Source organism: Notolepis coatsorum, assembly GCF_963971535.1.
Source record: "Notolepis coatsorum genome assembly, chromosome: 1".
Lineage (NCBI taxonomy): Eukaryota > Metazoa > Chordata > Actinopteri > Aulopiformes > Paralepididae > Notolepis > Notolepis coatsorum.
Window position 1 is genome coordinate 160,841,430 of NC_140165.1, and position 27,963 is coordinate 160,869,392.

At 44.7% G+C, this 27,963-nt stretch overlaps 1 protein-coding gene across 1 annotated transcript in view; it reads right to left on the minus strand.

Annotated features, from left to right (window-relative positions):
* Positions 1-27,963, minus strand: part of rasgef1ba (RasGEF domain family, member 1Ba) — a 41,309-nt gene that overhangs the window by 3,100 nt on the left and 10,246 nt on the right. Inside the window, exons 2-13 of the mRNA XM_084329812.1 lie at positions 27,567-27,749; positions 25,450-25,572; positions 24,981-25,118; positions 19,592-19,807; positions 18,072-18,146; positions 17,117-17,212; positions 15,446-15,548; positions 13,028-13,107; positions 9,646-9,741; positions 7,389-7,484; positions 1,609-1,732; positions 596-668 (exon numbers count right to left, since the gene is read on the minus strand). Of these exons, the coding sequence (XP_084185938.1) occupies positions 596-668; positions 1,609-1,732; positions 7,389-7,484; positions 9,646-9,741; positions 13,028-13,107; positions 15,446-15,548; positions 17,117-17,212; positions 18,072-18,146; positions 19,592-19,807; positions 24,981-25,118; positions 25,450-25,572; positions 27,567-27,743 (1,397 nt within the window). The 5' untranslated portion in view covers positions 27,744-27,749. The remainder of the gene's footprint in view (positions 1-595; positions 669-1,608; positions 1,733-7,388; positions 7,485-9,645; positions 9,742-13,027; positions 13,108-15,445; positions 15,549-17,116; positions 17,213-18,071; positions 18,147-19,591; positions 19,808-24,980; positions 25,119-25,449; positions 25,573-27,566; positions 27,750-27,963) is intronic.

A 27,963-nucleotide genomic window follows, 5' to 3' on the forward strand; every position in this document is an offset into this window, starting at 1 on the left:
TGTTTTTGGTCACCTAACCTGAAGTGAGCAACGCAAGCCCAGCGCCAGCTACAGTAAATATCCTTCCCTCAGCGGTGATTATTAAATTATTAAAATGATTAAAAAAAATTATTATGATTATTAAAACAGGATTACTCATTGATCATAATAACTTTAACACTGTTTCTTTTTAACATGACGACTTTGAACTTGAAATATAAAATAAATATATAAAAATAAATAAGTGGAAAAATATACAAATAAATAAAACAAAATATATTAAAAAAATTTAAAATAAATATCACGACTAATGTCGTAGTGCACTCAACTGCTAAATAATCGCTTCATCTCGATTATCTTGTTTTCATGATCGTGGGAAGCCAACATCCCAATTGAAACTGGATTAATCGCCCAGCCCTGGTGGACTCGCATCACTGTGTTAACAGGACTAATGTCACGTGTGTTTAGAGACGGGGTTGTATGAACAAGACAAATGTGAGGCTTATAGACCTCTGTGTCTTTAGCTCTATTGATGGGCGGGCGGGGGCGACCCGTGTCTCGTGTGGTGAGGGATGCACTGTGACAGGCGTGATGAATGACTCCGGCTGGTACACACCTAAGAGACTTCCATCTGTCCTTCTCCATGTTGTTCTCCGGACCCTCACTCTCGTAGGACGCCAGACACAGCGCTGTGGGGGGAGGGGCAACAATAGAGACATTTCAGAATGAGAAACGCTTTGTTCGTCAAATGCAGTGAATGCACAGGTGTCAGACCCTCACATATAGTGCACAGAAACAGCATAACAAATAATGAGCTGTACACTACACATCCCTGTCCACATATTACATTCACATAAACACAGGGAGGGGGGGGGGGGGGGGGGGGTTCCATTAGGGCTTGAATCCAAAGCTTCAGTCGTTTCCCAAGTTTTTTATAAATGTATTTCTCTGCTCAGAGGGAAACCGTAGTTATGACCTGGGTTTTACAATTACTCTTTTTAGATTGACCGAACCCCCATTAATCAAACCTTATAGTTTGAAACATCGTCCTTCCGAGACAAAACACTACTATGACAGGCCCACACAGGCCTCCACCGGAATATCATACTATGGAAGCTGTATCCATTTGAATTTAAAAGACTGCAAATAAACAAGTTACACAACTGTGGATCATCACCACAAAGAGCTCTCAGTTACCATAATGTGTTTCTGATTGGCCCCCAAACAAGACTTTTGGTTTTCTTAACTGCTTAAAGAGAAATCCACCCTAAACTGAATTTACATTGTACTATCTCAATGGTTGGGACAGTTATGTCAACATCTATTAACATAAGACAAGGATCTCTCTACTCTGGAAATCAGTGTCAAGACACTAATCTATGATGTCATCAAGTGACACTTATTGGAGTCGTCTGTAGGTGTCCTATTTCAGCCTGGTATTGGACAGATATTCGATACCAGTCTCGGTGGATTCCTAATGTATACGTGTGGTGGGTGGGGCCGAGACTCGCAGAACATCTCAATAGACCACATAAAGCCTCGCCTTTACAAACCTGCCTCAGAAACAAAGAGAGTTCTATTTAATCTGAGAGTTTATCTCAAAGGGGGCGGACATTTTAAGCTACATACCATCCTCACTAAACACTGGTGCAGTGAGCAGGTACTGCAGGATCTTGCGGTCCTTCTCGAACGGACACTCTACTTTCTTCCAGGTCATGAATTCACTCACTTGCTTGGCAAGCTCCCAGAATTTCTGAAATGCAAATCAAGAGAGATATTTCATTAATATCCATGTGTTAGAGAGAGCGACGTGACATCCTCTTGTTAGTATAAATTAAGAATTATATAATGGGATGCAAATATCTTGATTCCGATTGGCTGAAAGTCAAGTTAGCCGTTGTTATTTCATATAACACACTCCACGTGACCCCAGATCCCTCCCACAACCGAATAACTTTTTCTGAATGAGTCCGCCATAGATAGACAAATGGAAGTATGAATAACCTTTGAACGAATCCTCCAAAAAAGATCCAGTCAACTGGAATATGTTAGTTCGTTACACATATGTTGGATTATGAAATTGGTTCGTCATGACCCATTGTGAAACAAAATAAAAAAATCGGGAGACGATATTCTCTCGTCACAATTGAAATTGTATTTCTCCGTCACGCAAAAGCTGGCTGGCAGTCTATATGAAGTTTGTTGTTAGATGGCATGCTTTGTAGCACCCCCCTCTGCACCTCCCTCTGCTTCAAAAGGACACACACGAAGTCACACGAAGCGATTTCACTGGATGTCCCGGACACAGTGGAAGTATGGATATACTGTATTCGTAACGACATATGTTGGATTATGTAATTGGTTTGTCATGACCCATTGTCAAAACAACAATAAATTGCGGGATTTATATGAAGTTTGTTGTTAGATGGCATGCTTTGTAGCACTGCACCTCCCTCTGCTTCTAGACGCGGAGGCAATTATTTAAAAAAAAATTTGGACCTACTTTTTCTGTGGATGGTTGTGTGAATAAATCTCCATTATGCTTCAATTACTGTGTGTTTATTGTATAGCAATAAGGTTGGGTGAATTTGGCCATTGTATAAACGCATTACATCACTTGAAGTCGTGCGTTATACGAATTAGATCACACCTAGGGGGGGTCTAACAACCCTCGGCTGCGCGTCGGGCCTAACAACCACCCCTAGGCGTGATCTAATTCGTATAACACACTCCATCGCGTGATGTAATGCTTAAACGCTTCCTTCCCTATCGTCTTCGGAGTTCAGTGACAGAATCCCGCACGTCATCACTCCACCTGCTCTGTGTTAAAGGAACACGCCAACATTTTGGGAAATTAGCTCATCGTCTTCCCCAGAGAGAGACAATAAGATAGATACCAGTTTTCTCTCGTTCAGTAGAAAGCTATCTGGCTGCATGTTAGCCTAGCTTAGCACAATGAATGGAAGCGGACATAACCGGTTAGCCTTCGGGAGAGGTGTTAGTTGGACAATGCCTAGGCTAACCGGTCATGTCCGCTTCCATTCATTGTGCTAAGCTAGGCTAACATGCAGCCAGATAGCTTTCTACTGAACGCACAGAGAGGAAACTGGTAACTTATCTTCTTGTTTCTCACTTTCTGGAGAAGACGGTAAGCTAATTTCCCAAAATGTTGTCGTGTTCCTTTTAAGTTCAGAAAAACAAGTCTGGTGCACACATTGTAATAATGCCCATAACGGTGTGGGAAGATACAATTCCTCAAGTGTAACCTTCAAGCGAGGATTCACCCTTCAGGGTTCACCGCCCGCAGAGTTTGATGCCGGTTCCTCAGAGTGTTGACCGCAGCGCTGCGGGAAAGGGGTTGGTGGTGATGATGCAAGGCTAATTTCCCAAAATGTTGGCGTGTTCCTTTAACTCTTTCTGCGCCAAACCCGACTTTACTCAGGTTTCGTCCCCAACCGTTGAGCGCCAACCCTGACTATACTCGGGTTTTGATCCTTTTTAAAATCTTTTTCCTCTAATCCCCATTCTAACCACTCGCACGGACCTCCCTGTATCTCCTTTGCACCACTGCCTATGTTAAAATTGCAATGACGATCAAATCCTGCCAGGTGGCAGTATCACCTACTTTTTGAACTAGGATAGTTTAGTGTGGGGCCACTTTTTTTTTGTCTGCAAGAACTCCTCTCCCTCAGAGGGAATCAGGACAGAGCGATCGCTCTGAGATTTTATCGCCTCAAACCTATTTCCCGTATACACGAGTATACACATATACACGAGTAATCGCGATGGGATAGTAGTAGTAGTAGTAGTTTATTTTTTTTCAGTCATCAAAAAAAAGTACAATATACATCATCATTTATCAATATTTGATTATTTACAGTGACTGAAAAAGGTACAGACTGAAGCATAGTGCTTATATGTGCCTGTCCTATATTCTTACAATTTTTTTTTTTTTTAACTCCAAAACAGTATTATAAAGAAAAGAAAAAAGCAAGCAAAAGTGTTTTTCACCCTTGTAGTTTTTCAAAATTTAGCATTAAAAAAAAAAAAAAAAAAAAAAAATACAAAAATGTAGATTCCAAAACAGTATTCTAAAAGAAAAAAGAAAAAAAGCAAACAAAACAGTGTTATTCACCCTTGTATTTTTCAAAAATTGCTTTACAAACCTTTTTCTTAAAAACCAAAATCGAATTACTCATTCTTAACTGTATATCCGCATTGTTCCACAAGTTAACCCCAATAATAGAAATACACCTCCTTTTAATCCCTTTCTTAGCTTTCTGAACAGTAAATTTACAAATATCTCTCAAATCATATTTTCTTTCATGTGTTGAAAAAAACCTTTGCACCCCACCTGGGAGTAACTTTGCTTTAGCTCTGTACATTATTTGCATATTTTTATAGTAAACCAAATCATTAAATTTCATAATATGAGACTTTATAAACAGTGGATTTGTGTGTTCATAGTAACCAGCCTTGAAAAGGTTCCGAATGGCCCGCTTTTGCAGTACGACTATTGGATTTACTGTATTTTTAAATGTCGACCCCCATACTTCCACACAGTAAGAAATGTAAGGAAGTATAAGTGAGCAGTAAATTATGTGCAAGGCTTTGTAGTTTAATATATCCTTACATTTATACAATATTGCTACTGACTTAGATATTTTTCCTTGAATATAGTTAACATGTTGTTTCCATGTTAATTTCTGGTCAATAACTACCCCTAGAAATTTTATCTCAAAAACTCTTTCTATTTTTACATCACATATTTTTAACTCTATCTCCCCCTCTATTTCTTTTCGATTTCCAAATATTGAGAGACAATTTATTAACATCAAACCAAGTTTTGAGAGTTTCAAGCTCTCTTTCAATATCAGGCAAAAGTTCCTTTAAATTACTTCCTGAGCAATATAAATTTGTATCATCTGCAAAAATAACAAACTTTAACAGTTCAGCAACATTGCACATATCATTAATATAAAGTATAAATAGTTTTGGACCTATCACAGATCCCTGAGGTACTCCACAGGTGACCTTCCTAAATCCTGACACAGTGTCATTGATTTGCACACATTGCTGTCTGTTTTCCAAGTAGCTCTTTAGCCAAGAGTTAGCTATACCTCGTATCCCATACTTCTCCAGTTTTCTCACTAATATGCTGTGATCTATTGTATCAAAAGCCTTCTGTAGGTCAATATAAATACCAATAGAACACTTGTCATTTTCAACTGCTTTAGTTATTTCTTCTACCATCTCCATCACTGCACATGTAGTATTTCTATTTTTCCTAAACCCATACTGGTGTTCACTCAGTATTTTGTATTCTTTTTGGAGTACCTTCTGGCTAAGGTACGGTCTATTCTATGTCTATTTTACCGGACCTAAAACATGCTTTTGGTAACGATCGCAGTTTCGAGTTAAAACGACCCCCCCCCCTTGATGATTTTGTGAAGACACATATGTACATGGTATATACCTTTGATTTGGAAGTATTTGGAGTTTCAGGCGAGCAACCCGAACAATTTGGGCATAATGCATATAACACGTCATATCGTGCGATCTATGAGAAAAGACTGGATTCTTTTGGAAAGGGACGATGTTTAGCGTGTAATAGTAATAGTAATAAAACTACAGTATGTAGAAATGAACTGGTTCGTCAATGTTGGACTATAAACAATGCCTGTCAAATGAGCCATACTATAATTGTCTCCATAGCTATAATACAGAACACACCAGGGTTAGAAATTAACTTTTTTTTTCAAGGGCTTTTTTTGCCCCCCTTAATTGATTTTCGGGGGCTTTTTTTTTTATTTCGGGGGCACTGAATTTTTATGATAAACGGTAGGGGTGGGACGGTTCACAAAATGGACGGTTCGGTTCGTATCACGGTTTTGGGGTCACGGTTTTCGGTTCGGTTCGATATACGTTAATTTTTATTAAAAAATAATTTAACACTCAAATCTAAAAAAAATTAAAAGGTGTTAATTAAAAGTGTTACGGTGTTTACAGCCTTAAATAATGTTTGGCACACAAAGACCGAACTGACTGAAAAATATAGACTACATTTGTCAAAGTATTAACTTAGTGCAAACAAACAATATGCTCAGCCAGCACTAGACTTTCCTTTCTTTAATATAAACACAAAAAAACAATGTCAACCATGTTTAAATTCCCTGATTGCCAGTTCTTAATGGAAAGATTCGTTTTCGGCTTGAAATTATTATGTATCTGTCTACATTTATTTAGACTAACATTATTTAAATATTGAGTGCAACTGTGGTGGATTACGTCATTCGGTGAGTTGGAACTATCTATGGGTTGGCGCGGGTCCCCACGGACATTTTAGCGTGTGGCACCTTCAGCTCCGGTAACGTTAGGAGGAGTTCATAACATCAACAAGCAGCACGAAAGCGGCAATAGTCCCGGTTGGAGTTAGTAAAACACACAGTTGTATGTTAGCCTTCTTGGATGTTGAATAAACGCCTATCATTGTCTTTAAACACTCCGCCTCTCAGACTCCCATTTCCTCCTCTGCTAGCTAGTAACATTTCGTTGACTGTATTAGCTGGGGCTAGTGCTACCATAGTTAAAACGTGCGTTGTTTTGTACAAACTGCTAACGCTATGGCAAGATGTGTGTAGGCCTATGTAATGTTAATGGCTATGTTTTTAAAGTCGTAATGAAGATTGATTTATATTGTGCTTGCCATTTTTACACAAACTGACTACCACCTGGCTGCAGTGCTGCTGCTGCTGTCTGCAGCCAGCCAGCCAGTGCTCACCTCTCCCGGCTCCGCCAAATGATTTTTTTTATTTGCGCGTCATCTGAACCGTACGATACACAGATGCTCCATTACCGGATAAATATATATATATAATTAGTAAACTGTCGGGGGCATTTTGAGCCCCCCTTAACTGATTTTCGAGGGCATTTTGTCCATTTTCAAGGGCATAATGCCCCAAGCCCCCGTTAATTTCGAACCCTGGAACACACTATGGGTCCGCAAACATCGCTAAAATGGTCAATAATGCTGGTGCCATTGAGTAGAGATGAGAAAACAGCGTGGTGGTCAATGAGTTAAAGATTATAAATCTGACCACCGCTGAACTATTCCTGGAGTTGAATCTATAAATGTACTCTGATGCGGAACGTCTGCATTCCCAATAAGTGCTTTAATTCCGTGGAAACACAGCTGAATATGACATAGGCAAGTGCTACTTCCTCATTCTCAGACAATCTTTTGAGGAAGTTGGATAAAATAGGACCTTGTTTTGTCATTGCGTGCAGTGAAAAGCACTAACGTTTAAAACCCATCTTCCACAGCAGACTGGAGTTTTGTTCGTATTACAACTAGTGTAATTCATTACTAAAAACAAATTCACGACCCCAAAAGAAGACATCTAAATTACCTCAAAATTCACATGGCCGCTCTGGAGCCTGTTGGCGCATCCCTCGTTGAGGAAATAAATATCTTTGATCAGGAGGCTGAAGAAAGGGATGACAATCTGGACGACAAGAGACGAGAGAGGGGGTTACATTTCAATTAGATCTCACAAGGGGATTCCCAGGGGCCCTCGAGAGCAGTGTGTGGTGAGGTTCTTAATGACCACAGAAACACCACCGACAGATCCCTCAAAACAAAACAAGAAAAGAGAGAAGTGGGACGGAAACAAAGGAGAAGGTGTTTGCCAAGAGGGGAAGAAATCCCCCGTAGGTCCCTTAAATAATTCACCAGCACCCTTCATACACTTTAGGTCAGGTGTGTGATCGCGCCGGCTATCTGACGATGCTCTGTAGAGGAAGAGAAGGAACAATCCCATTCCATCCCAACTCTTCTTCATCTCTAAGGTATATGAAACATTCCTAACCTCAGAGCTTGTGAAGAGAGCAGCTCAAATCATGAAGACAGAGAGTCCACCACTTGCCAGTTACCCAACTCACAATGAAGGGGATGGCAGAGGAGCAGACGTCACACAGCCTATTGGAGATGAGGACAAATGGAAAGCAGGCAGGGAGGTACTTCCTTTACGAGTGTGAAGAACCGTGTTAACATACAGGTGGAGGAGGTATGACGGTGGACTGCTGTCCACACTGGACACACACGGGCCCATGTTGAGTGAACAAGAACACGGTGTCACAGATGTGATGCGCTTCTCCTGTGAGCCACCACTAGAGGGCAGAGTGGCATTGCCGGTTATATGGATGCGCGCACACGAAAGTAGAACGGATGAAGTGATTTTCACAGCAGCAGACACAAAGATTAGGTCGCATGCTGAAGACCGCCAGCCCTTGAAGCCCTAACTGTCCACTCCAGGCATCTGGGGTCAGCCAGAGAGGAAGATACTCTCTCTGGAATGTTCCATTCATTATCCAAGTTTGACATATTTTGGCAATGACAGATGGGATGAGTTCATGTGGCCTAACTGCATAGAAAGTGTAATATGTCGGTCTTCCTCTTTGTAAGAGGGATGAAAGATGGATGCATAACACGTGATACGCCCATGCCTCACGTACATCAAGATTGCCATGTTGTTATTCAGTGCAGTTGAATCAATGCAATAGTCACGTTGAGTATGTCAGTTTCTCTGTCCTCACAGTCACGGGCAAAAGGCCAAATTCCAGCCAAGGGAAAAGAACAACATGTTGCATAAATACAACTGTTCACCCTCCAAATAAGTCAATAGCTATTCTCTTGCAGATTCACAACAAACAACCCCGCCAAGAGGAGGTCACAAGAGAGAACATCCCAGAATGTCTGGGAACATCCCAGAATGTCTGGGAACATTCCGTCTCATGACCCTGTGTCCGCTGGATTGCGTATTCAGCCAGGGCTCCGGCAGCATCATCTCCACACGCCAACCTCCCGACTTCCTAAACATGTGGCCTCAGGGGGTGAGCCTTCAGAGAGCCAGAGGAATATTGACGGAACACTCCGTCTCCCTTTTCACGCTCCCTCGGACGATGACGCCGATAGGTCACAGCGACTGCCAACGTTAGTCTCCCCCGCGTGCGCTGGGCTGGAGGGGCGGACGGTTCAGTCGCGTTCAGGGCGGGAACCTCGAGGAGCAGCAGAGAACATTGTGTGAGCTGGCAGGCAGCCATGTTTTTCCTCCCTCTCCCCAGAACACGTGTGATGAAAGGAGGAAACGAGCGCCCTCCTATCTGTCAGTGTCCGATACAGTGTGACCCGAGTCTGACTCGCGTCCCCTGAGCTTTACATACAGTGTTATGCAACATTCGTCTGCCTCCCAGGCCCTGCGACGTCACTGTGTACAGCGTAAACAAGACGGGGACACTGCGCACAGATCATAACAAGGCACAGCCTAATGCCTGTGCGGAGGCTTGTCCTGGAAGGCTCTTAAAGTACCTCTTTTTCACAAAGTATTCCCCTGTGTGAGTATGTGTTGTTTTGTTAAATGAAAGTGGCAGGAGCCTGACAGCTATCTTGACAGCAGCATGTGTCACTAAACGCATAAAACTCTCCCTCAACTCTGTTCCGTCTCGGTTTTCTATATCCAAAAAGCCACACTACTGTACTGCATCCCGTCGTTTGCCCCCTTTTCCGTTTTTCTTAATTACACTCATTTGTAGCTTACGAGTGAAGAAATCTCCCGGTGGTGGTTTTAACAGGAGTTCTTGACGAGACAAGTCGCAGTGCAGCCTCACCTTCTCTCTGCTGCTGTTGGCTGTGATCGACCTCTGCGTGGCTCCTCTCAGCGCCGTTCTGTAGTTGTAGAAATTGCTGGAAGGGTCCATCTGGTGCTGAGGAGGGAGACGGGAGAGAAAACCGCTCGGTGTAAGTTTGACCACAGGGCGAACTTCACAAGCCTCACGCACAATCTCTGTGTGGCTTTACATACTCAAGATAAGAGTATGTTTAGATCTACCGTTTTGTGAATTATGGAAGTGGATTAAGATGAATGCACTGGGGAATAAAAAATACCTGTATCCAAAAACGAAAAGTAGGCTACTCATTTCACCCAAGCGACAGTCTGAGTCTACCTCCTAAACGCTTTGCATGAGATCAAAAGGAGGCGCTTTGGGATGAAGCAGTGTTGTTTCATGAATTACATAAGAAGCCTGGTTAAATGGCTTCACTTAAAAAGGTAGGCTAGTGGGAGCGGTTAGGTCATCCGACGTGGTGTACCTCCTCACTGGAGGATTCAATCGACAGTGGTCTGACGTAAGAAATCTCTGTCATGTGGATAAGATGGTGGATGCTGGCATCATCAAGCCGAGCCACTGGAACCTCTATCAAAAATGATAAATAGGGGCGGCTAGGTGGTGTAGTGGGCAAGGCGCTTGCCATCAATGCTGGAGACGCTGGGTTCGAATCCAGCTCTCGGCGTTGCCATCAGCTTGGCTGGTCGTTCATACTAACACAATTGGCAGTGTTAGGGGTGGGAAAGCTGATGGGTGGGTCCTGGGCTTTGTGGACAGCGACCCCTACAGTTCGGTCGGGGCGCCTGCACAGCGAGGGTAGGATCTGGAGGGAGGTAGTGTGACCTTCCACACGTTACACTCTCCCGGTGAGAATCTGCGCTGCCAGGCTGGCTGCCGGCTGGCTGCACATGCGTCGGAGGAAAGCATGCGACAGTCTCCGGCCTCCCGGACCAACAGTAGGGGGGGTGCGCAACAACCAGGAAGGGGGTTGGGAATTGACATAACGACTAACAGTGGGATGGGAGAAAAATCGGAAAAAGGAGGGGGGAAGAGAATAAAAAAAATAAATGATGAATAAATAACCATGGCAATATTGCTAGTGGAACCTGTCACCTATGTGGAAGGAAGGAAAGAGAAAAATAAGTGCGTTTGGTGGGGGTGGATTGAGGATCAAAGAGAGAGAGAGAGAGAGTGAGAGAGACAGACAGACAGAGAGAGAGGGGGGAGAGGGACTAGAGCAGTGGTCACCAACCTTTTTAAGCCCAAGATCACTTTTTTTTTTGGTGAAGGCAAGATCTACCTATTGAAGCGTTGAGAGAAAAAGATAGCCAAGATTGTACTTTAAACTAAATTACTTGTATTTGCCTGTATTCTAATTACATGCAATGCTTTGGTCCAACATTAAAACGTCAAAGTAGAACTGTAATATGTACTTTCTCAGTCAGTGCTAAGTGCAGTCATCTTATGCAGCATCACTTTTCACATAAAAAAAGGAGAACTGTAATGTGGACTTTCTCATATTATTAACATTGACAAACACTGTATTTACAATTAGCATTTTATAAAGTAGAACTGTAATATGTACTTTCTCAGTCAGTGCTAAGTGCATTCCTCTTATGCAGCATCACTTTTCACATCAAAACAAAAGTAGAACTGTAATGTGGACTCTCATATTATTAAAACTTGGATGACTCACAACTTCCTCAAACTGAACAGTGACAAGACTGAACTTCTCATCATTGGCACCAAAACCACCATCACCAGATCCGGACCCATCACACTCACCATCAACGACTCCACCATCACCCCCTCCCCCCTAGTCCGAAACCTTGGTGTCCTCCTTGACCCCACCCTCTCATTTGACCCCCACGTCCGCTCCATCGTAAAAATATCCTACTTTCACCTCCGCAACATCGCAAAAATCCGTCACTGCCTCTCCCCCCCCGCTGCTGAATCCCTCATTCACGCCTTCATCTCCTCCCGCCTGGACTACTGCAACTCCCTCCTCACTGGTATCACCTCCCGCTCCCTCCATAAACTGCAAATGGTCCAAAATTCAGCCGCCCGCCTCCTCACTAACACCCGGTCCCGCGAACACATCACTCCTGCATACACTTTAAAACACTACTCCTCACCTTCAAAGCCCTCCACAGCCTGGCCCCCCCCTATCTGACTGATCTCCTTCTTCCCTACCGCCCCACCCGTTCCCTCTGGTCCTCCTCCACTGCCCCGACATCCAAGCTTAAAAACTTCGGAGATCGGGCCTTCTCTCGTACTGCACCCCGACTCTGGAACTCCCTCCCCCAGTCCATCAGAGACTCTCCTACACTCTCCACCTTCAAAGCTCGCCTCAAAACCCACCTGTTCTCCCTTGCCTTCAACCCCCCCCCCACCCTTAAACCCCCCCTCCCCTCTAACCTGATTGATGTCTGTCTCCAGTCTTTTTTGTGCTATCATGCTGTCTCCCCTGTTCCCCCCATGGTCTCATGTTCCTTTTGTTTTTGTTTCTTTGCTTTCATTTCTTTGTTTGTACTCTTGCTCCCGACTACTGTCAGCGACTTCGGGTTATTGAGAAGCGCTATATAAATTAAATGAATTATTATTATTATTATTATTATTATTATTATTATTATTATTATTATTATTATTATTATTATTATTATTAACATTAGAAAATGCTAATTGTAAATATGTTTGTCAAAGTAGAACTGTAATATGTACTTTCTCAGTCAGTGCTAAGTGCAGTAATCTTATGCAGCATCACTTTTCACATCAAAACAAAAGTAGAACTGTAATGTGGACTCTCAGGGAAAGATCAAAAAAGAATTTTACATTATTTCTTTTTTCAGGGAAAGATCTACAGGGAAGGTCTCAAAGATCGACCAGTCGATCGCGATCGACGGGTTGGTGACCACTGGACTAGAGTATATGAAAGGATGGAGAGCAAAAGCAGGGGGGAGAGAGAGAGGAGGCAGGTGAGTGATCAGCAGACGAGATACAAGGGCACCTGTAAAGCCTGGCCCTGGGATCCCAATGGATTCCCAACCTGATGTATCTCTTTTAATCTCTACCACTTCAGATCTCCTAACTTGAAGGGCTTGGAACAGACACATCTGGCAGCCTGTTGGGCTTTGCCTTTCCCCCTCCGCGTCTGCGGCTTCCATGGGCCTGATCCCCAGGTATATATCTCACCATCTGGGGCATGCAGCCATACGGACACCCTCAAGGATTTCCCTCATTATTCTGTTCTTGTGGGGGCATTTTGTCCTCACAAGGATAGGAGTACATCAATATATACACACACACACACACACACCTCCAAGATGTCAAAGAGAGAGTGAGAGAAGGGGGGGGGGAGAAGGAGGAGAGAGAGACACACGCTTACCTCCAAGATGTCAAACTTGGCCGTCTTGACTTTAGCCCAAGTCTTCCTCAGTCGAGACACAGGACTCATGTTCATGCCAGCTGCAACGTGGGTGAAAAAGACACAAAAAAGGTATGTGAGAAATATAAACAGATTACAGACAGACACCCAGACAGGCCCGCATTAACACATGGCATGCCCCCCCCCCCCCCCCCCCCCCCACTTCCCTCTCTCTTCTTCTCTCCTATGTTGTTTCTTCAGAAGCAGCTAGGCAAAGGCCAAAGGAACAATGGAGTTAACACACGCCTCGCTTCCCATATGGCTCTCTCTCTCCGAGAGGCGGTGTGTGTAAAAGAGGGACGCGTCAGGAGAGCAGAGTTATAGAGTTATCCTTCATGCCCTGAAGTAGTAAACAATAGAATGTTCACTTGCTGCATAGAAATCTAAAGAGACAACGGCAAAAACCTCATCCTCCTCATTTAAGTCCCATAAGTAAGTCCTCTTCTTCATGTTAAGTCCCATAAGTCCTCTTCTTCATGTTAAATCCCATAAGTCCTCCTCTTCATGTTAAGTCCCATAAGTCCTCTTCTTCATTGGTGAAGTGTATTGGCCCAGATATAAAACGACCCGGATTATAACTGTGTGGGTAAGAAAACTGGGCCATGTCAACCCCCCTTCTTTTTTTCAAGACACCTTGTTGGAAAAAAGATTAAAATCTTCATCCCAGAAATACACAATCTCTCCATCTTTAATAGTGAATTTAAACACTACTACTTCCACATTTTAGAAAAGATATGCAAACATCAGTTTTCTCTAAACCTAACACACAATAAGTAACACACAATAAGAGTACACACGCCGTTCAATTTGGTCTATATGATATTCCTTGAAATGTAACAAACTAAAAAAGGTGATTGTTCCCATAACTTCGCCAAAACCAAAAGTGAAACGGATGGGATATAAATATTGCGTGAGAAAATAAAATGACAAATGGACTGAATATCTGAAATCTGAATATGGACAAAAGCAAGATGTTTACAAGAAACCTCCTTTCAGTACCTTTAAGTCTTACACGTCTGGAGGAAAAACAAATGGTCAAAACCCTCAGTGGCATGCGAGAGCGAGTGTGTATCTGAATGTGTCTCGTCTGCGAAACAGCTCCATTTCCTCTCAAAGGGAGCCTGTGTGTGTGTTGACAGGAGCTGGCAGTGGCAGGAGAACCCGCTGGGACACAAATGTTATGCCGACATTAATACAACATCTCATCCTGTTCAGCCTTGACACTATGAAAGAACAGACCCCTGACAGCAGCCAGGACCCAGCCTTTCTATCTCAACACTAATATACTATCTTCCATTGCAAGTCCCTGGAGAGGTGTGTGTGAGAGTGAGAGTGAGAGTGAGAGTGAGAGTGAGAGTGAGAGTGAGAGTGAGAGTGAGAGTGAGAGTGAGAGAGAGAAGAGAGAGAGAGAGAGAGGAGAGAGAGAGAGAGAGAGAGAGAGAAGAGAGAGAGAGAGAGAGAGAGAGAGAGAGAGAGAGAGAGAGAGAGAGAGAGAGAGAGAGAGAGAGAGAGAGAGAGAGAGAGAGACTTGTATGTGTGTGTGTGAGAGAGATACTTGTATGTGTGTGTGTGAGAGAGAGGGATTTGCCTGTGGCCCACTCTCTAGGGAGAAACACAGGCAAGAGCAAGGACAGCTGGCACTCCAATATAGTCATCTACCACTCCACCCCCTCCCTCCCTCCCTCCTCCTCTGCTTGTCATTACCCCTCTCTCTCTCTCCAGACTCCCCCTTGTCTCTCTCGTTCGCCCCAACTCTCTCTGGTCAGTAGTGACCATCTGGGTGGGTTGTTATGAGACCCTCTCCAGCTGCATCACTGCTACCATTGCCCCCCCCCCCCCCTCTTCCTCCTCCATCCCCACCACCCTCGGGGTCCAGATGACCCCCTTCCTTGGACGCTTGGACCTCGCGCCCCAAATCACCCGCGGCAAGGTCCCAAACTTCCCAGGGTGCTTTATGTGTGTGTGTTTTATGTGTGTGTGTGTTTTATGTGTGTGTATTTGTTCACCATGTATGTGTATGAGGTCACACGACAATTCCAGAGAGCTGCGAGGAACAAGTCTATTCCTCTCATCGACCAAAGGACTAATTCTAGTGGTTCCATTTCTTTTAGCCGTCGGATCTCTCTTTGACATCATCAGAGTGAGGTAACTGTGACATCATGAGTAAGTGTGAATGAGTCAGCGCAACGTCGGATGAGGTTGCGGCTATGCAGGGACTAGTTTAGGGCACAAGAGTGTCTCGCCGAGCAACAAATTGCATTTGCTCAGCAGATCGAATTTCCTGTTGACAAAAAAGCTCTTTGTGGAGGAGAAACGGAGCAGGTTATCTCAAGGGAACGACAGAAGAAAACACAAGAACCCGGAGGCACAGACACTCACAGATGATGGCCATGAGGGAGTTGAAGTTGCCGATGTTGAAGCATTCGCGCGCCACGTCGATGAAGAACTCGATGGCTCGGGCTCGGTGCTTCTTCTTCACAGGCTGCAACGTGACAAGGAGCACACGGGTGGTGAGGCCCCGGGACAAGATGTGAACATTAGGCCCCGGGACAAGATGTGAACATTTGAACACTTTGTCCACTAAAAACAACGTTAGCAAACAGCTTTTTAATCAAACTTTACCATCATCGAACCAGGAAAAAGAGGTAACGATGCATAGTGTTAGCATTTTCAAGCCACAGTTCTCACTTAACCCTTTATCTGCCAGAGATTATTCTGATCTTAATCCACTCTCTGCCACCACTGTAAGTCTATGGAGATGTTCCCCTTCTTTGCAGGGCTATAACTTTTTAAATTGTATTGCTAAATTGACATTACTATGGCCCATTCAACATCAAGTATCTATCGTTTAGGATGTAGCAACGTTCTACTTTTTCATTCACACATTCATACTAAAATATGGTCTAAATTATAAATATGTTTTTATCGTTTTCTGCAGCATTCCATAGAATGTGAGTTATAGCCATAAATACATATATTAGATCATCAAATGTAGTTTGATACCAATTGACGTCAGATAAAAGATTTCAATTGTACAAGGTCCTAAACGTTATGCCTCATCATCTGCTGGTGACCGGAGGGGGGGGGGGGGGGGTCATTTATAATTCTGTGGCCGACGTTAAATCATTTATGTAGTATGGGTGATATGTTGATCGGAGCAGTTTGTATGTATAATAATAATCAAACACGCTGAAACTCACCGCAGCTTCCTCGTAGCGTTGGGCGATCAGCGTGGAGCAGAAAGTTCGCTATTATGGGATGTCGATCTAGTTGGTCCAGTTCCAGGTTGTATAATACTATATACGTCCAAATCATGTTGTTTATCGAGTTATTGGCAACGGATCGATATCCAGTGTGTCCAGATGGAGTCCCGCGAGCGATAGCGAGTGGCCGGACGAAATATGGGTGAGCACCACTTCCGGCCGCTCACTTCTGGTTTTGGCGATTCGCCGATCGGCCACCAGATGGCGGTCTTGAACCGTTGGAGAGTTGAGAGGAGATCTACAGGAGATCTCAAGTCTCCGTGGGTGAAATATGATTGCCATGACAGATTTTTGAAATATTGATCTCAAAGCCGCTGTACGACGTCATTGGCAGATTACGCATGGCGAGGAATGACGTCTAAAGTCGTCCTTGGCGATTAAAGGGTTAAGGAACACACCAACATTATGGGAAATGCGCTAGCTTATCACAAATGAATGGAAGCGGATACAGACCACTAGCCTAGCTGTCGGCCAAAAACAACTCCCGGAGTTTTGGTCCGTATCCACTTTCCATTCATTTGTGCTAAGCTAGCCTAGCTTGCAGCTGGGTAGTTTTCTACTAAACGCACAGAGAGGAAATTGGTATCGATTTCTCGTCTGACTCTGGATAAAACGGTAAGCGCATTTCCCATAATGTTGGCATTTTTGTTGTACTGTACTTGTGCTGTACGATGACAGTACATTTTAATCTAATGGAATCTACTGTATGTTCTGGGCTCCCTTTAAGTCTTCCCTTCTAGAGCACTTAGGTTTCAAAGCAAAGGAAGAGGTTGGCTCCAGGCCTCACCATGCAGATCTCCGTAGCCACCATAAAGCTGAGTCTGTTGAACCACTCCACATACGCCTCCAGGTTGCTGGCCTTCTTGTGATCACTGAAGCAACTCTGCAACAACAAAAGGCAGACATTCAATTAGCACTTAAGGTAATTGCAAAACGGGTACAATGCTGAATGAGCAGAAATAAAGCTGACATTCAACTTTTACCGAGTGCAGAGAATAAACTCTTAGCTCAGGCCCATAGCTGACAATTGTCAACTTCATGCTACTATCCATAAACACAATTGGGGCGTGTTATTAATCACATTGTGCAGGGCCTCCTTTGTGTTGATTCCTCTTGATCGAATTCCACACATTCCTTGGTCCTTACGCCACTAACCCCCCCCCCCCACACAGTGTTCCCGGCAAGTCGCCCCTCAGACCCAAACACACACCCCCCCCCCCCACACCAACACACACCCCTCTCCATTCCAAGTGCTAGCCTGAAGCACAAAAGAGCGCGAACCACTACCATCCACCCCCTCCCAAAAAAGCGTGTTGCCTAGCAACAGAACGCTATGAGATAAGGGCCAAAGCATGCTCTCCAACACAGACAGACCGTAGGATGTTTTAAGAGGGAATTGTGGAGAAGTTATGTGTGTGTGTGTGTGTGTGTGTGTGTGTGTGCGCATGAGGAGCGGATATTTGATCTGCTACTATGCTATGTCTGGGATTCCCCATATTCCTGCCCCAAAATGGTGCCCTTACATTGACCCCTCTGGAGGTCAGTGGCAGGGTAGTGAATGCAATATAACTGTGTGGGTAAGAAAACTGGGCCATGTCAATATAATCCAGGCCAGACAAAGAGACAAAGCGGGTCTTCGCTGATGTTAGCTGGAAGGCATAAGGCCAGACAACTGAATTGCATAACCTTAGCCGTACGAGCTTCCTATCCACTCTTTTAATAAAAAATAATGCAGACGTTACCTTGTCGTTGTCCAAAGGGTCTTTCTGAACAAAGGCTTGGATGAATTCTTCGGGTCCAATGTAACTCAGTCTCTCCTGTAGAAAGGTAGAGGACAGTAAATTACACATTACTGTCCATCTTTGGTCTGGAGTCTAGACCTTGATAAAACACTGACTTTCTCAACAGCAACGTTGACTATTTATGGAGGTGAAGTGTGGTACAGCGTGGTACAGATATAACCGTTGGAAACCACTGCAGTTGTTGTAGTAGCAGGTGGACCTAAGACTTTTCATTCAACCTTTATTTAATCTCAAAAGATCATTGAGAGAAAGCTCTCATTTACAATGACGTCGAGAGGTATAGTACATAATACAAAAACTATAGAAAACAGAAAAGTCAATCAATTAAACTATTTAAATGAATTAAAACAACTATAGACAGAGGTGAAACGGTTGGCTATTATAGCTTTAAACTGACCAATGGATACTATATTATACTAACTAAGTATTGCATTTTAAAGTGCTTTGCAAAACATTCCATGTGTCAGGGGCGCTTCATTACTTAAGGCAACCTTCTTGCGTTCAGCGCCCCACGTGACCACGCCTAGCACGCCCCCGCGGCAGCGGCGCGCAGGTTGCCGCACGCAATCCCCCCTGTTTTAACATCGACGGTTAGCTCAACTCGTTAGCCAGCTTGCTGTGGAGCCTGCGGTCCAGTTGGTGACAAGTTCGAATCACTTCAATTTTTTTTTTATTTTTTTTTATGTTTAATTAATTTATCACCTCTCTATATAAACACCTTTCTTTCGCCGGTTAAGTTTAGGCATTCTTTCGGAGTTGGTTAAGGTTAGGGTTAAGTTTAGGCATTCTTTCGGAGTTGGTTAAGGTTAGGGTTAAGTTTAGGCATTCTTTCGGAGTTGGTTAAGGTTAGGGTTAAGTTTAGGCATTCTTTCGGAGTTGGTTAAGGTTAGGGTTAAGTTTAGGCATTCTTTCGGAGTTGGTTAAGGTTAGGGTTAAGTTTAGGCATTCTTTCGGAGTTGGTTAAGGTTAGAGTTTGTCGCAGAGCATGGCAATAGAATGCCTGTCTTTCTTTCGCCGGAGCAGCAGCCTATTTCCGCTCTGCCGCTCTGCCTCGGTCACATGCCGCGGTCGTGGCCAATCAGAGAAACGCTGAACGCAAGTAGGTTGCCTGAAGTGTTCACGCGTCAGGGGCACAGAAGCTAAAAGCAGATTTTCCTAAATCAGTGTAAACTCTGGGGACCTTAAGCCAATCACCAGAGCCGAGTATGATAAGGTCCAGAGTTCCAGTCCAGTAATGAAGTGATGTAGGGAGATCACCAATAATGGCTTCATACAGAAACAGATGCCAATGCAAGTCATGTCTCTCTGTCAGAGAGGACCATCCAGCTTTATCATACAGGGTACGATGATGGGTACCTATAATCTTACTATAATCTACTTACTATAATCTATACTATGAATTTGACAGAGGCATGTCTACCCCCCACTCCTTCTTCCCTTTCCCGGTCTGCAGGACTGACCAGTTCAATGTGGGTGAGCTGCTGGGCCACAGTGAAGGGGTCGTTGCAGATGGACAGAAGGTCCCTCTGGGTCGCGACCTGCGGCTTGGCCTTCAGCACGCTCAGGCGCTCCGTGGCCGTGGCGCTGATCTTCACCAGCGCCTCCTCGTACTGGCCCAGAACCGTCAGCCTCCGGATCAGAACCTGGCTCATCTGGCACACCGCCTTCCTGTACACCTGCATGGGTGGAGCGAGGGATGATAGAGGGCAGAGAAGAGAGAAGAGGGAATGAGAGAGTTAGTTGAACTTATAGTTTTTGCGAACCGATGTAGACTCCCAAAGCAAACCACAAAACATCCGATTCTTGAATTTGCAAACATTCTATATATTTTTCCGTTTTCAGGGAGAAAGCGTCTCTGTGGTTACCCAACCTAGCCTGATCTCCCTTAAAATATGTAAATAAAGTACTCCACAGGAAAAAAGTTATAGTGTACCTTATGTTAAAGCCATAAGTAATATATTTACATATTGTATCGAAAACTTAACATGCATATCTATTACAAATAAGTACATATATCACATATTCAAACATTTAAGTTTTCAGAAAACCTTTAAGGTCCCTAGCTGAGGATCAAACCCTAACTTGAACCATAACCGTTAAGCGATTGTTAAGACTAACCTTAACTCTAACTATAATCATAGTTCGCCCGCGACTGCAATCATTGTTAGTTCAACTCGTGGCTGCAGCGTTTATTTTGGACTTTTGCAGTTACAATACGTAACTATATTACTTTAACATATAATGTACATTATGTACCTTGTTTTTTCCTGTGGTCGATTAGTACTTTATTTACATGTTCTGAATGTTGCACAACAACAACAACAACAACAACAACAACAACAGATATCCCAACTCATAGATGTAGACTCAGTGTTTCCTGCCGGGCTAATAAAAGACCGCTGGACGGAACGGGGGACCCTTCCCTGGCCCCCGGGGCTCAACTTGAGAGGCCACTCTGTTCTCTGGTCACTAACTCAATACAGGTTAGATAACCACTCTCTCACTCACACACATTGGAACAGCGGTTGCATACGTTTGGATTGTTTGTCTAGCGGGAAATAGGCCATGAGGGTGTGCATGTGTGATTTTGTATTTGTGGACAGTGTGTGCGTGTGTGCGTGTGTAGAGGGACCAGTCGCCAGGCTATGGCCTCCTACTATACCACTGGTATAAGTATAAAAAAAAATATATATATATTAAAAAAAAGGAATTAGGGAGAGGAGGCCCAATTTCATAACTGCGTCCCCTCTCCTTTTACTGACCACCAATTTCGCCCTGGAAAATCTAGGTTCTGCAAACAAGTCTCAGGCCCAACGGTATTGGATGGAAGGCAGTTAGCTCCAGGCCTATGATGGACGTCGAGGCCTGATGCAGAGAGAACAGCCAAAGCTCAGGTGCCAGGCACTCCGGCACTTGGGAAATTTAACAGCGGATGAAGGAGGGGAAGGCTTCCGGGTAGGGCGCGGGGGAAGGCGGCTTTCTGAATTCACTCTTCCAGGGCCTGTGTAACAGGTCTGTCTGTTCCAATTGCTGGCATGCATGTAATAGGGGTGGCAACACGCACAAACACACTAAAGCCAATCACCTGTTACACTTCTGGACATAGCAGTCTTGACCAGCAGTGACTTGGGAGTGCCACTAAGAGAGGTAAAGAGATGGCAGGGACTTTGGAGTGCCACTAGGAGAGGTAAAGAGATGGCAGGGACTTGAGTGCCACTAGGAGATGTAAAGAGATGGCAGGGACTTGGGAGTGCCACTAGGAGAGGTAAAGAGATGGCAGGGACTTGGGAGTACCACTAGGAGAGGTAAAGAGATGGCAGGGACTTGGGAGTACCACTAGGAGAGGTAAATAGATGGCAGGGACTTGAGTGTCATTAGGAGAAGTAACAAGGTGGCAGGGACTTGGGAGTGCCACTAGGAGAGGTAACAAGGTGGCAGGGACTTGGGAGTGCCACTAGGAGAGGTAAAGAGATGACAGGGAGAAGCACACTAGAGGCAAGAGAAAAACTAAATCAGGTGAATAATCTTCTCTTCTTCTCCGCTAATCTCACCTCCGTGGCAGGAGACTTAACGGTTGCAGTCACGGGATGCACCCTGGATGACACACCTTGCACTACCAAGTCCTGGGCCGACTACGCACTTCCCCTCACACCATCACAGCATCGATTGTTCTTACCCTCCTATAGTACCTATATATAGCTACTATCCATATTCTCAATAGCTCGGCACCGTGTGTACAGTAGGTAGGTGTTTTGCTAATGCCCGACGGCGCTCTTGTACAGTGAGTGCTCCAGTTGCCACTTCAATCCACCATCTGCCATGGCTTCTGTCTCCACTACAAATAGAGGACAGGACGGGGGAGGGAGGGGGCTATAAATAGCAGCGGTTCTTGTAGATAACAACATGCCTGACATTTCTAAGCAGCAGGAGTCGTTTTTGTTCATCACGACAATTGGCTCAGCCAACGAATGTGGGCTTTACTGCGGCCACTTTTCCCCCTCTGCCTTCGACCCTGCTGACAGGCCAGCAGACGGGCTCTCAGTGTTAAGTCATCGTGACAGCCCCTTGGATTGTGCCACCCCATGTTTTCCTGGCTGACATCACATCCTGCAGGGCACCACCTAACTCCAAAAGGTGCATTGCGTTCCGTTATGCAAGCTCTAGGGGATGTCACAGGCTCTAAGGGATTTTATAATATATATATATATATATAATTTCATAATCAAAGCACCTCTCAATTTGCGAATGAGCGAAAAGGAGCAGGGAGAAGAAAATCGTATTTTGCCTGCCCCCTTACAAAAAAATAAATAGACATTAGAAATACAATGACACATATTTAACAATCAATACTTACAATAACATGAGAACATTTATTTTCTTGAACTGAAGATATTTGTACAACTCTTTAAATCATTCTGTAGAGAGAATTACAGTTTTACGCCAAATACTGAAATACACATCTGCTTTAGTCTGTGCATACTGATGCTTAGAATTACATTTCCTTCCTATGTTTCTCATTCCTCTGAGCTAAAAACAAACTAGATTCAAACATACAATGTGTTACACTACAGTACTTGGACCTAGAATACAACGGCATTACCTGCCGAGACTAAACACCAGGCCTCTAGTCCAGTCTCCTTTCTGGAATCATTCAACCATGATCATCTGAATAGAGCAACAACAGAAAACAACCATAGATGCTGCAGAATGAACTCTGCACATGCTGAGTTGCGGCCTGAGAGGTCAGATCCAGATGACAGCGTTCGCCTGCTTCTCTATATATCCAACCGCACCCATAATGACAGTGTTAACGTGGAGATGAAGGGCCTGGGAAGGCAGCAGTGTGGTCTGGACGCCGCTTGGAGCAGATGTCAGGGGCATCTATTCTGGACTCGCATCACCACCAACCCCTTTCCCGGAGCGCTGCGGTCAACGCTCTGAGGAACCGGCATCAAACTCTGCGGGGCGGTGAACCCTGAAGGGTGAATCCTCGCTTGAAGGTTACACTTGTGGAATTGTATCTTCCCACACCGTTATGGGCATTATTACAATGTGTGCACCAGACTTGTTTTTCTGAACTTAAAAGAACACGCCAACATTTGGGGAAATTAGCTTAGTCTTCTCCAGAGAGAGACAAGAAGATGGATACCAGTTTCCTCTCTGTGTGTTCAGTAGAAAGCTATCTGGCTGCATGTTACGTTAGCCTAGCTTGGCACAATGAATAGAAGCGGACATGACCGGTTAGCCTAGGCATTGTCCAACTAACACCTCTCCCGAAGGCTAACCGGTCATGTCCGCTTCCATTCATTGTGCCAAGCTAGGCTAACGTGCAGCCAGATAGCTTTCTACTGAACGCAGAGAGGAAACTGGTATCCATCTTCTGGTCTCTCTCTGGAGAAGACGATAAGCTCATTTCCCCAAATGTTGGCGTGTTCTTTTACAGTTTCAGACTCTTTCTAAGAAATGTGTACCCCAACCAGTGGCATGTCCCGATGATAAATAGGAGTTATTTTCTCTGGGCCCGTGGGTAAAGGAAACCATGAACCCATGCTCCTTCTGTCGAAACATAGGAACCTGCTGTACAAAATAAAAACACAGATCGAGCTCCCAGTCATTAGGATACAAACAGGGTCACAGTGTACCAGACACACACGCGCACGTGGCTAGCGTGATGTGGTCGTCTCCTTAGCGCGTCTAAAGGGTTAAGCAGCATACACCGTTGCTTTGCCAAAAGGGTCGCATATCCAATGCCATTTGGTCAAAGTTCCACAAGAGATTGCACGAGGATATCCGTACACACACCGTCAGGTGAGTCAAGATCAATACACACGCTTGTACTATTGATGGGTCGTGCGAAACCTGAATGAGAAGGGGGTTGGTTGTGTTTTTCTGGGGTTGAGGGACAGATGGATGTTTGCGTTCTCCATCACTGTCTGGCTTTAACAAGCCCCCTGCTGCCTATCATTATACCCCCACACAGACGCTTACCAAATTCCCAAGCAGCGCACAGCGCCTTCCATGTGAAACTTTCACACGGACACACTGAACACACACAGATTCATGACCACTAGCGCAAACCAAATAGTTTGTTCCGACGGTAGAAAAGGGAAAGCTGTACCCCAGGTTGCACAGAACAGAACATTGGCTAATTGCTGTGGGAAGGGGCTGACTCTGGTGGGAAATCATGACATAATTGACGGAACAAAAGGGTAACGCTCAGATCGTCCGGGAGACGGGTTGGCTATACTCTATACTATAAGCTGTTGCTGCTAACAGTAACTTCTGTTGTGGACACTAGCTAGCGCTAGCATTTCCTTTTGTCCAATACACAAGTCATGTGCTTCTGTTAAAGCAACTTTTCAACGTTTGAATATCCCGCGCAGGAAGAGTGTTCATGTGTGAAGTATTAGTTGAAAAGATAACAAGGGGCATGGCGATGAAACCAACTCCTATCCAAACAACCGCGGTGGAGGGAAAACCCCACAAAGCCAGTGACATTCAAGTCAGCAGTGCTACAACAATCCAAATGCTGCAGAGGAAGGAGTTGCACCAAAGATGACAAAAAAAAGGCCACAAGCTTGTGAACAATAGCGCTTTTCTTTTGACTCAGCCAGGCTCAAAAACTGCTTTGTGGCTAGAGAGAACTCCACAACTCCAGCCCTCCAATCCCCCAAAATCAGCCACTAGCCTGACTGCAACAAAACCCAACTGCCAATGACGCCAATGACAACAACTGATCCTTAAACACCTTCTACACATCTACATGTCCATTTTGTCTTACTTCTTTTCTTATCGCTTAAAAAAATAAATGGTGTTTTGTGGTCTCTATGGTGATTGGTGATATCTGACCTCGTCTCCGCTGGCTAGCCGTTGGGTCAGTTCCTTCAGGCTGCGCATCATCCTCTCATCCCTGAAGTCGTAGGCGAAGGTTTCTGTCCACTCCATCAGCAGCTGGAGGATCTTGGGGGCGATCTTCCTGATTCTGATCTGAAAGGCAGGAGAGGTCTGTCAAGGTTCTGTGTGGCTCAATCGGTGTGGTGTGGTGTAGTGTGGTGTGGTGCACCGTGGAACTCTGCCACGGTTAGGGCTTGGATTCCCTCCGGGCCACCCATACCAAACTGCTGCACGGTACCGTAAGGCGATTAGATTAAAGCATCAACCAAATGGCTGTATACATGTACAGAGTGAATAACTGGACAAATCAACAAATACTGAAATACACTGTACAGTATGTGCAGCACAATAAATCACCATTGGATCTGAAACGAGATTTGAGGTAGGTTCATGGACACATCTTCAGGATAAAGCGTCTACGTACCTTGTCTGCCTGGGGGTCGCAGAGTCTCTGGTGTTCCACACAATGGTGACACACTTTGGACATGAGCTCATATGGGTGGATGAAGAGGCGGGAACTGAGAAGGAAGGTGAAGATATATGTCCTCTGTGGAGGGCAAAGAGAGGAGGAGGAGGAGACATTTCTTTAGTGAGGAGGTTACTCTTCACTGGGGCTCAATACACAACAGCTTCCAGCATACAGAAAAGTTGTACTTCCTAACTTTTTTTGTTGCTGCGACCAGCAGCTCTAGAGCAGCTAACTCTGTTAGTTTGTCCACACCCTCTAGCGGCCAGTTTCCGTCCTAGGAGGTGATTTGGCACGGAGGTCAAGTGTGTGTGTGTGTGTGTGTGTGTGTGAATGTATACACGCATAGATGCATTCCTGTATGTGGTCACAGCTATTACAGATCCACGTTTTTATGTAGAGTAATCTTTTTATTTCTTTATTTAAATAATACATCCACAGAACTTCCCCCAAAGAAATGATTGATTAATGAATTTCATTAATCATCGATCATTTTAAAGATTTTGGCGGGTCAAAAATGTATGTTGCAGGCACAATTACCCTCCCTACTTCCCATTTACCCACAGGGAATGCAGCCGGTTGCGTGTAGCCTTTTTACAACGCATCCGCGTTTCCGGGTTCCCGTTTTGCGCTCTGATTGGTCGCTGACCTACGCTAGTACGCCCCCCTCGCCAATCAGAGCGCAAAACAGGTTTTTTGATTTCCACGATCTTGAAGACGCAAAAAATTAAAACAGCGCAATAATATATCCTTTGAGAGTGGGAAACAATAAAAACCCAAGTCAAGTAGTCAAAGAAGAATCCCACTGATGCCTTCCTAATGCTTTGGTATTATCAAGCACAAACAAGCACACATGAGACTCGTAGGAGAGCTGTTCATGTGTGTCTGTGTGCATGGCTATCTGTTCATGTGTGACCATCGTCTCTACAAGCACGCAGATTTTCACGATGGCTCTCTCTTGTGCACAAAGCTCTGCTTAAGCTGGTTCCCTCTGCGCACTAAGCAAATCAAGTATGCCCTTCGTTCCCAAGATGCTCTGAAATTGGATGTTCCCTATGTGAGAACTGAATTGGGAAAAAGGGCTTTTAAATATGCTGCTCCTTCATCCTGGAACAAGCTACAGGAGGACCTAAAATTGTCAGGACTGGTCACCCTCGGAGAATTTAAAACCATCTTAAAAACCTATGAATTCAGTTCCCTCGGACAGTGCAACTGTGTTTGATAACTTGCCTGAAATTGGATCTTGCCGTGAACGTTTTATCTGTATTTTATTGTGATGTTCTTTTTTATGTTGAAACTTTCTGCTGCCTTGCTTGGCCAGATCGCTCTTGAAAAAGATTTTTATCTCAATTATGCGTATATCTGGTTAAATAAAGGGATTGATTGATTGATGCGTGTCTGTGTGCATGGTGTTGTAAAAAGGCTACATGCCACCCGCGTGGTTAAATGACACGCTGGCGCTTTAGTGGGACATCTAGTGGACACATTTTATCCATAGCAATAGCACCTTTAAGAGAGGAACAAGAATCAAGGGCGGCTAGGTGGTGTAGTGGGCAAGGCACTCGCCACCAGTGTGGAGACGCTAGGATTCGCGTGTTCGAATCCAGCTCTCCACATTGTTTTCAGTTTAGCTGGTCGTCCGCAGTAATACACATTGGCCGTATTACGGGGAGGGAAAACTGAAGGGTGGGGATCGGGCGTTGTGAACAAGCGACTCCTACAAGTCGGTTGGTGCGCCTGCGCAGTAGAATCAGGAAGTGTCGGGGGCAGCGTGAGCCTCCCACGCGTTACTCCTCGACACTGAGAGATCGAGCTGCGCAGGTGAAAAGATGCGACTGCTGTTACCTCAAGTACCGGAGGGGACTTGTGCTATGTATGACTTAGTCCACATTGCAGCCGGCTTGTGGGAGGCAAGAAACAGCGTTCGTGACAGGGGAGGGTTGAATTGGATGATACGAAATTGGGATGGGAGAAAATATAGAAAAATGGGAGAAAAAGTGGATAAAAAAAAAAAGAGAGGAACAAGAATCTACGAGAATTACAAAAAAAGGGGGAAAACAACAACGCAGGCCTACATCTGGGTAGTAGTCCACGGTGGGGACCAGGTGGTGGATGAGGCCCTCCAGTGACCCCGACACCAGGTTGTTGTCATGGTAATACAAGCCTCCGTAGCTCTCCTCCTTCGTCTGGTAAAGGTTTTTGTTGAAGCCACTGGTCCCGAACTGCCCCGACAGTGGTGGAGTCTGAGGCATGTTGCCCTGCGGAAAGAGAAAAGAGCGGTCAGGACAGAAGCTTCGATCGAAGACCTAGGTTTTTCTTTAACGGATATCTTCACCACACAAAGTCCTGTGTGTGGGATGGCAAAAACAAGTCCAAAATAGCCCTTGAACATTCTCCTCAGACACAAACACAGACGGCGGTGTTTGTTTGGGAAATGGTTTGGTCGGTGAACACCCTTCCTCGACTATAACT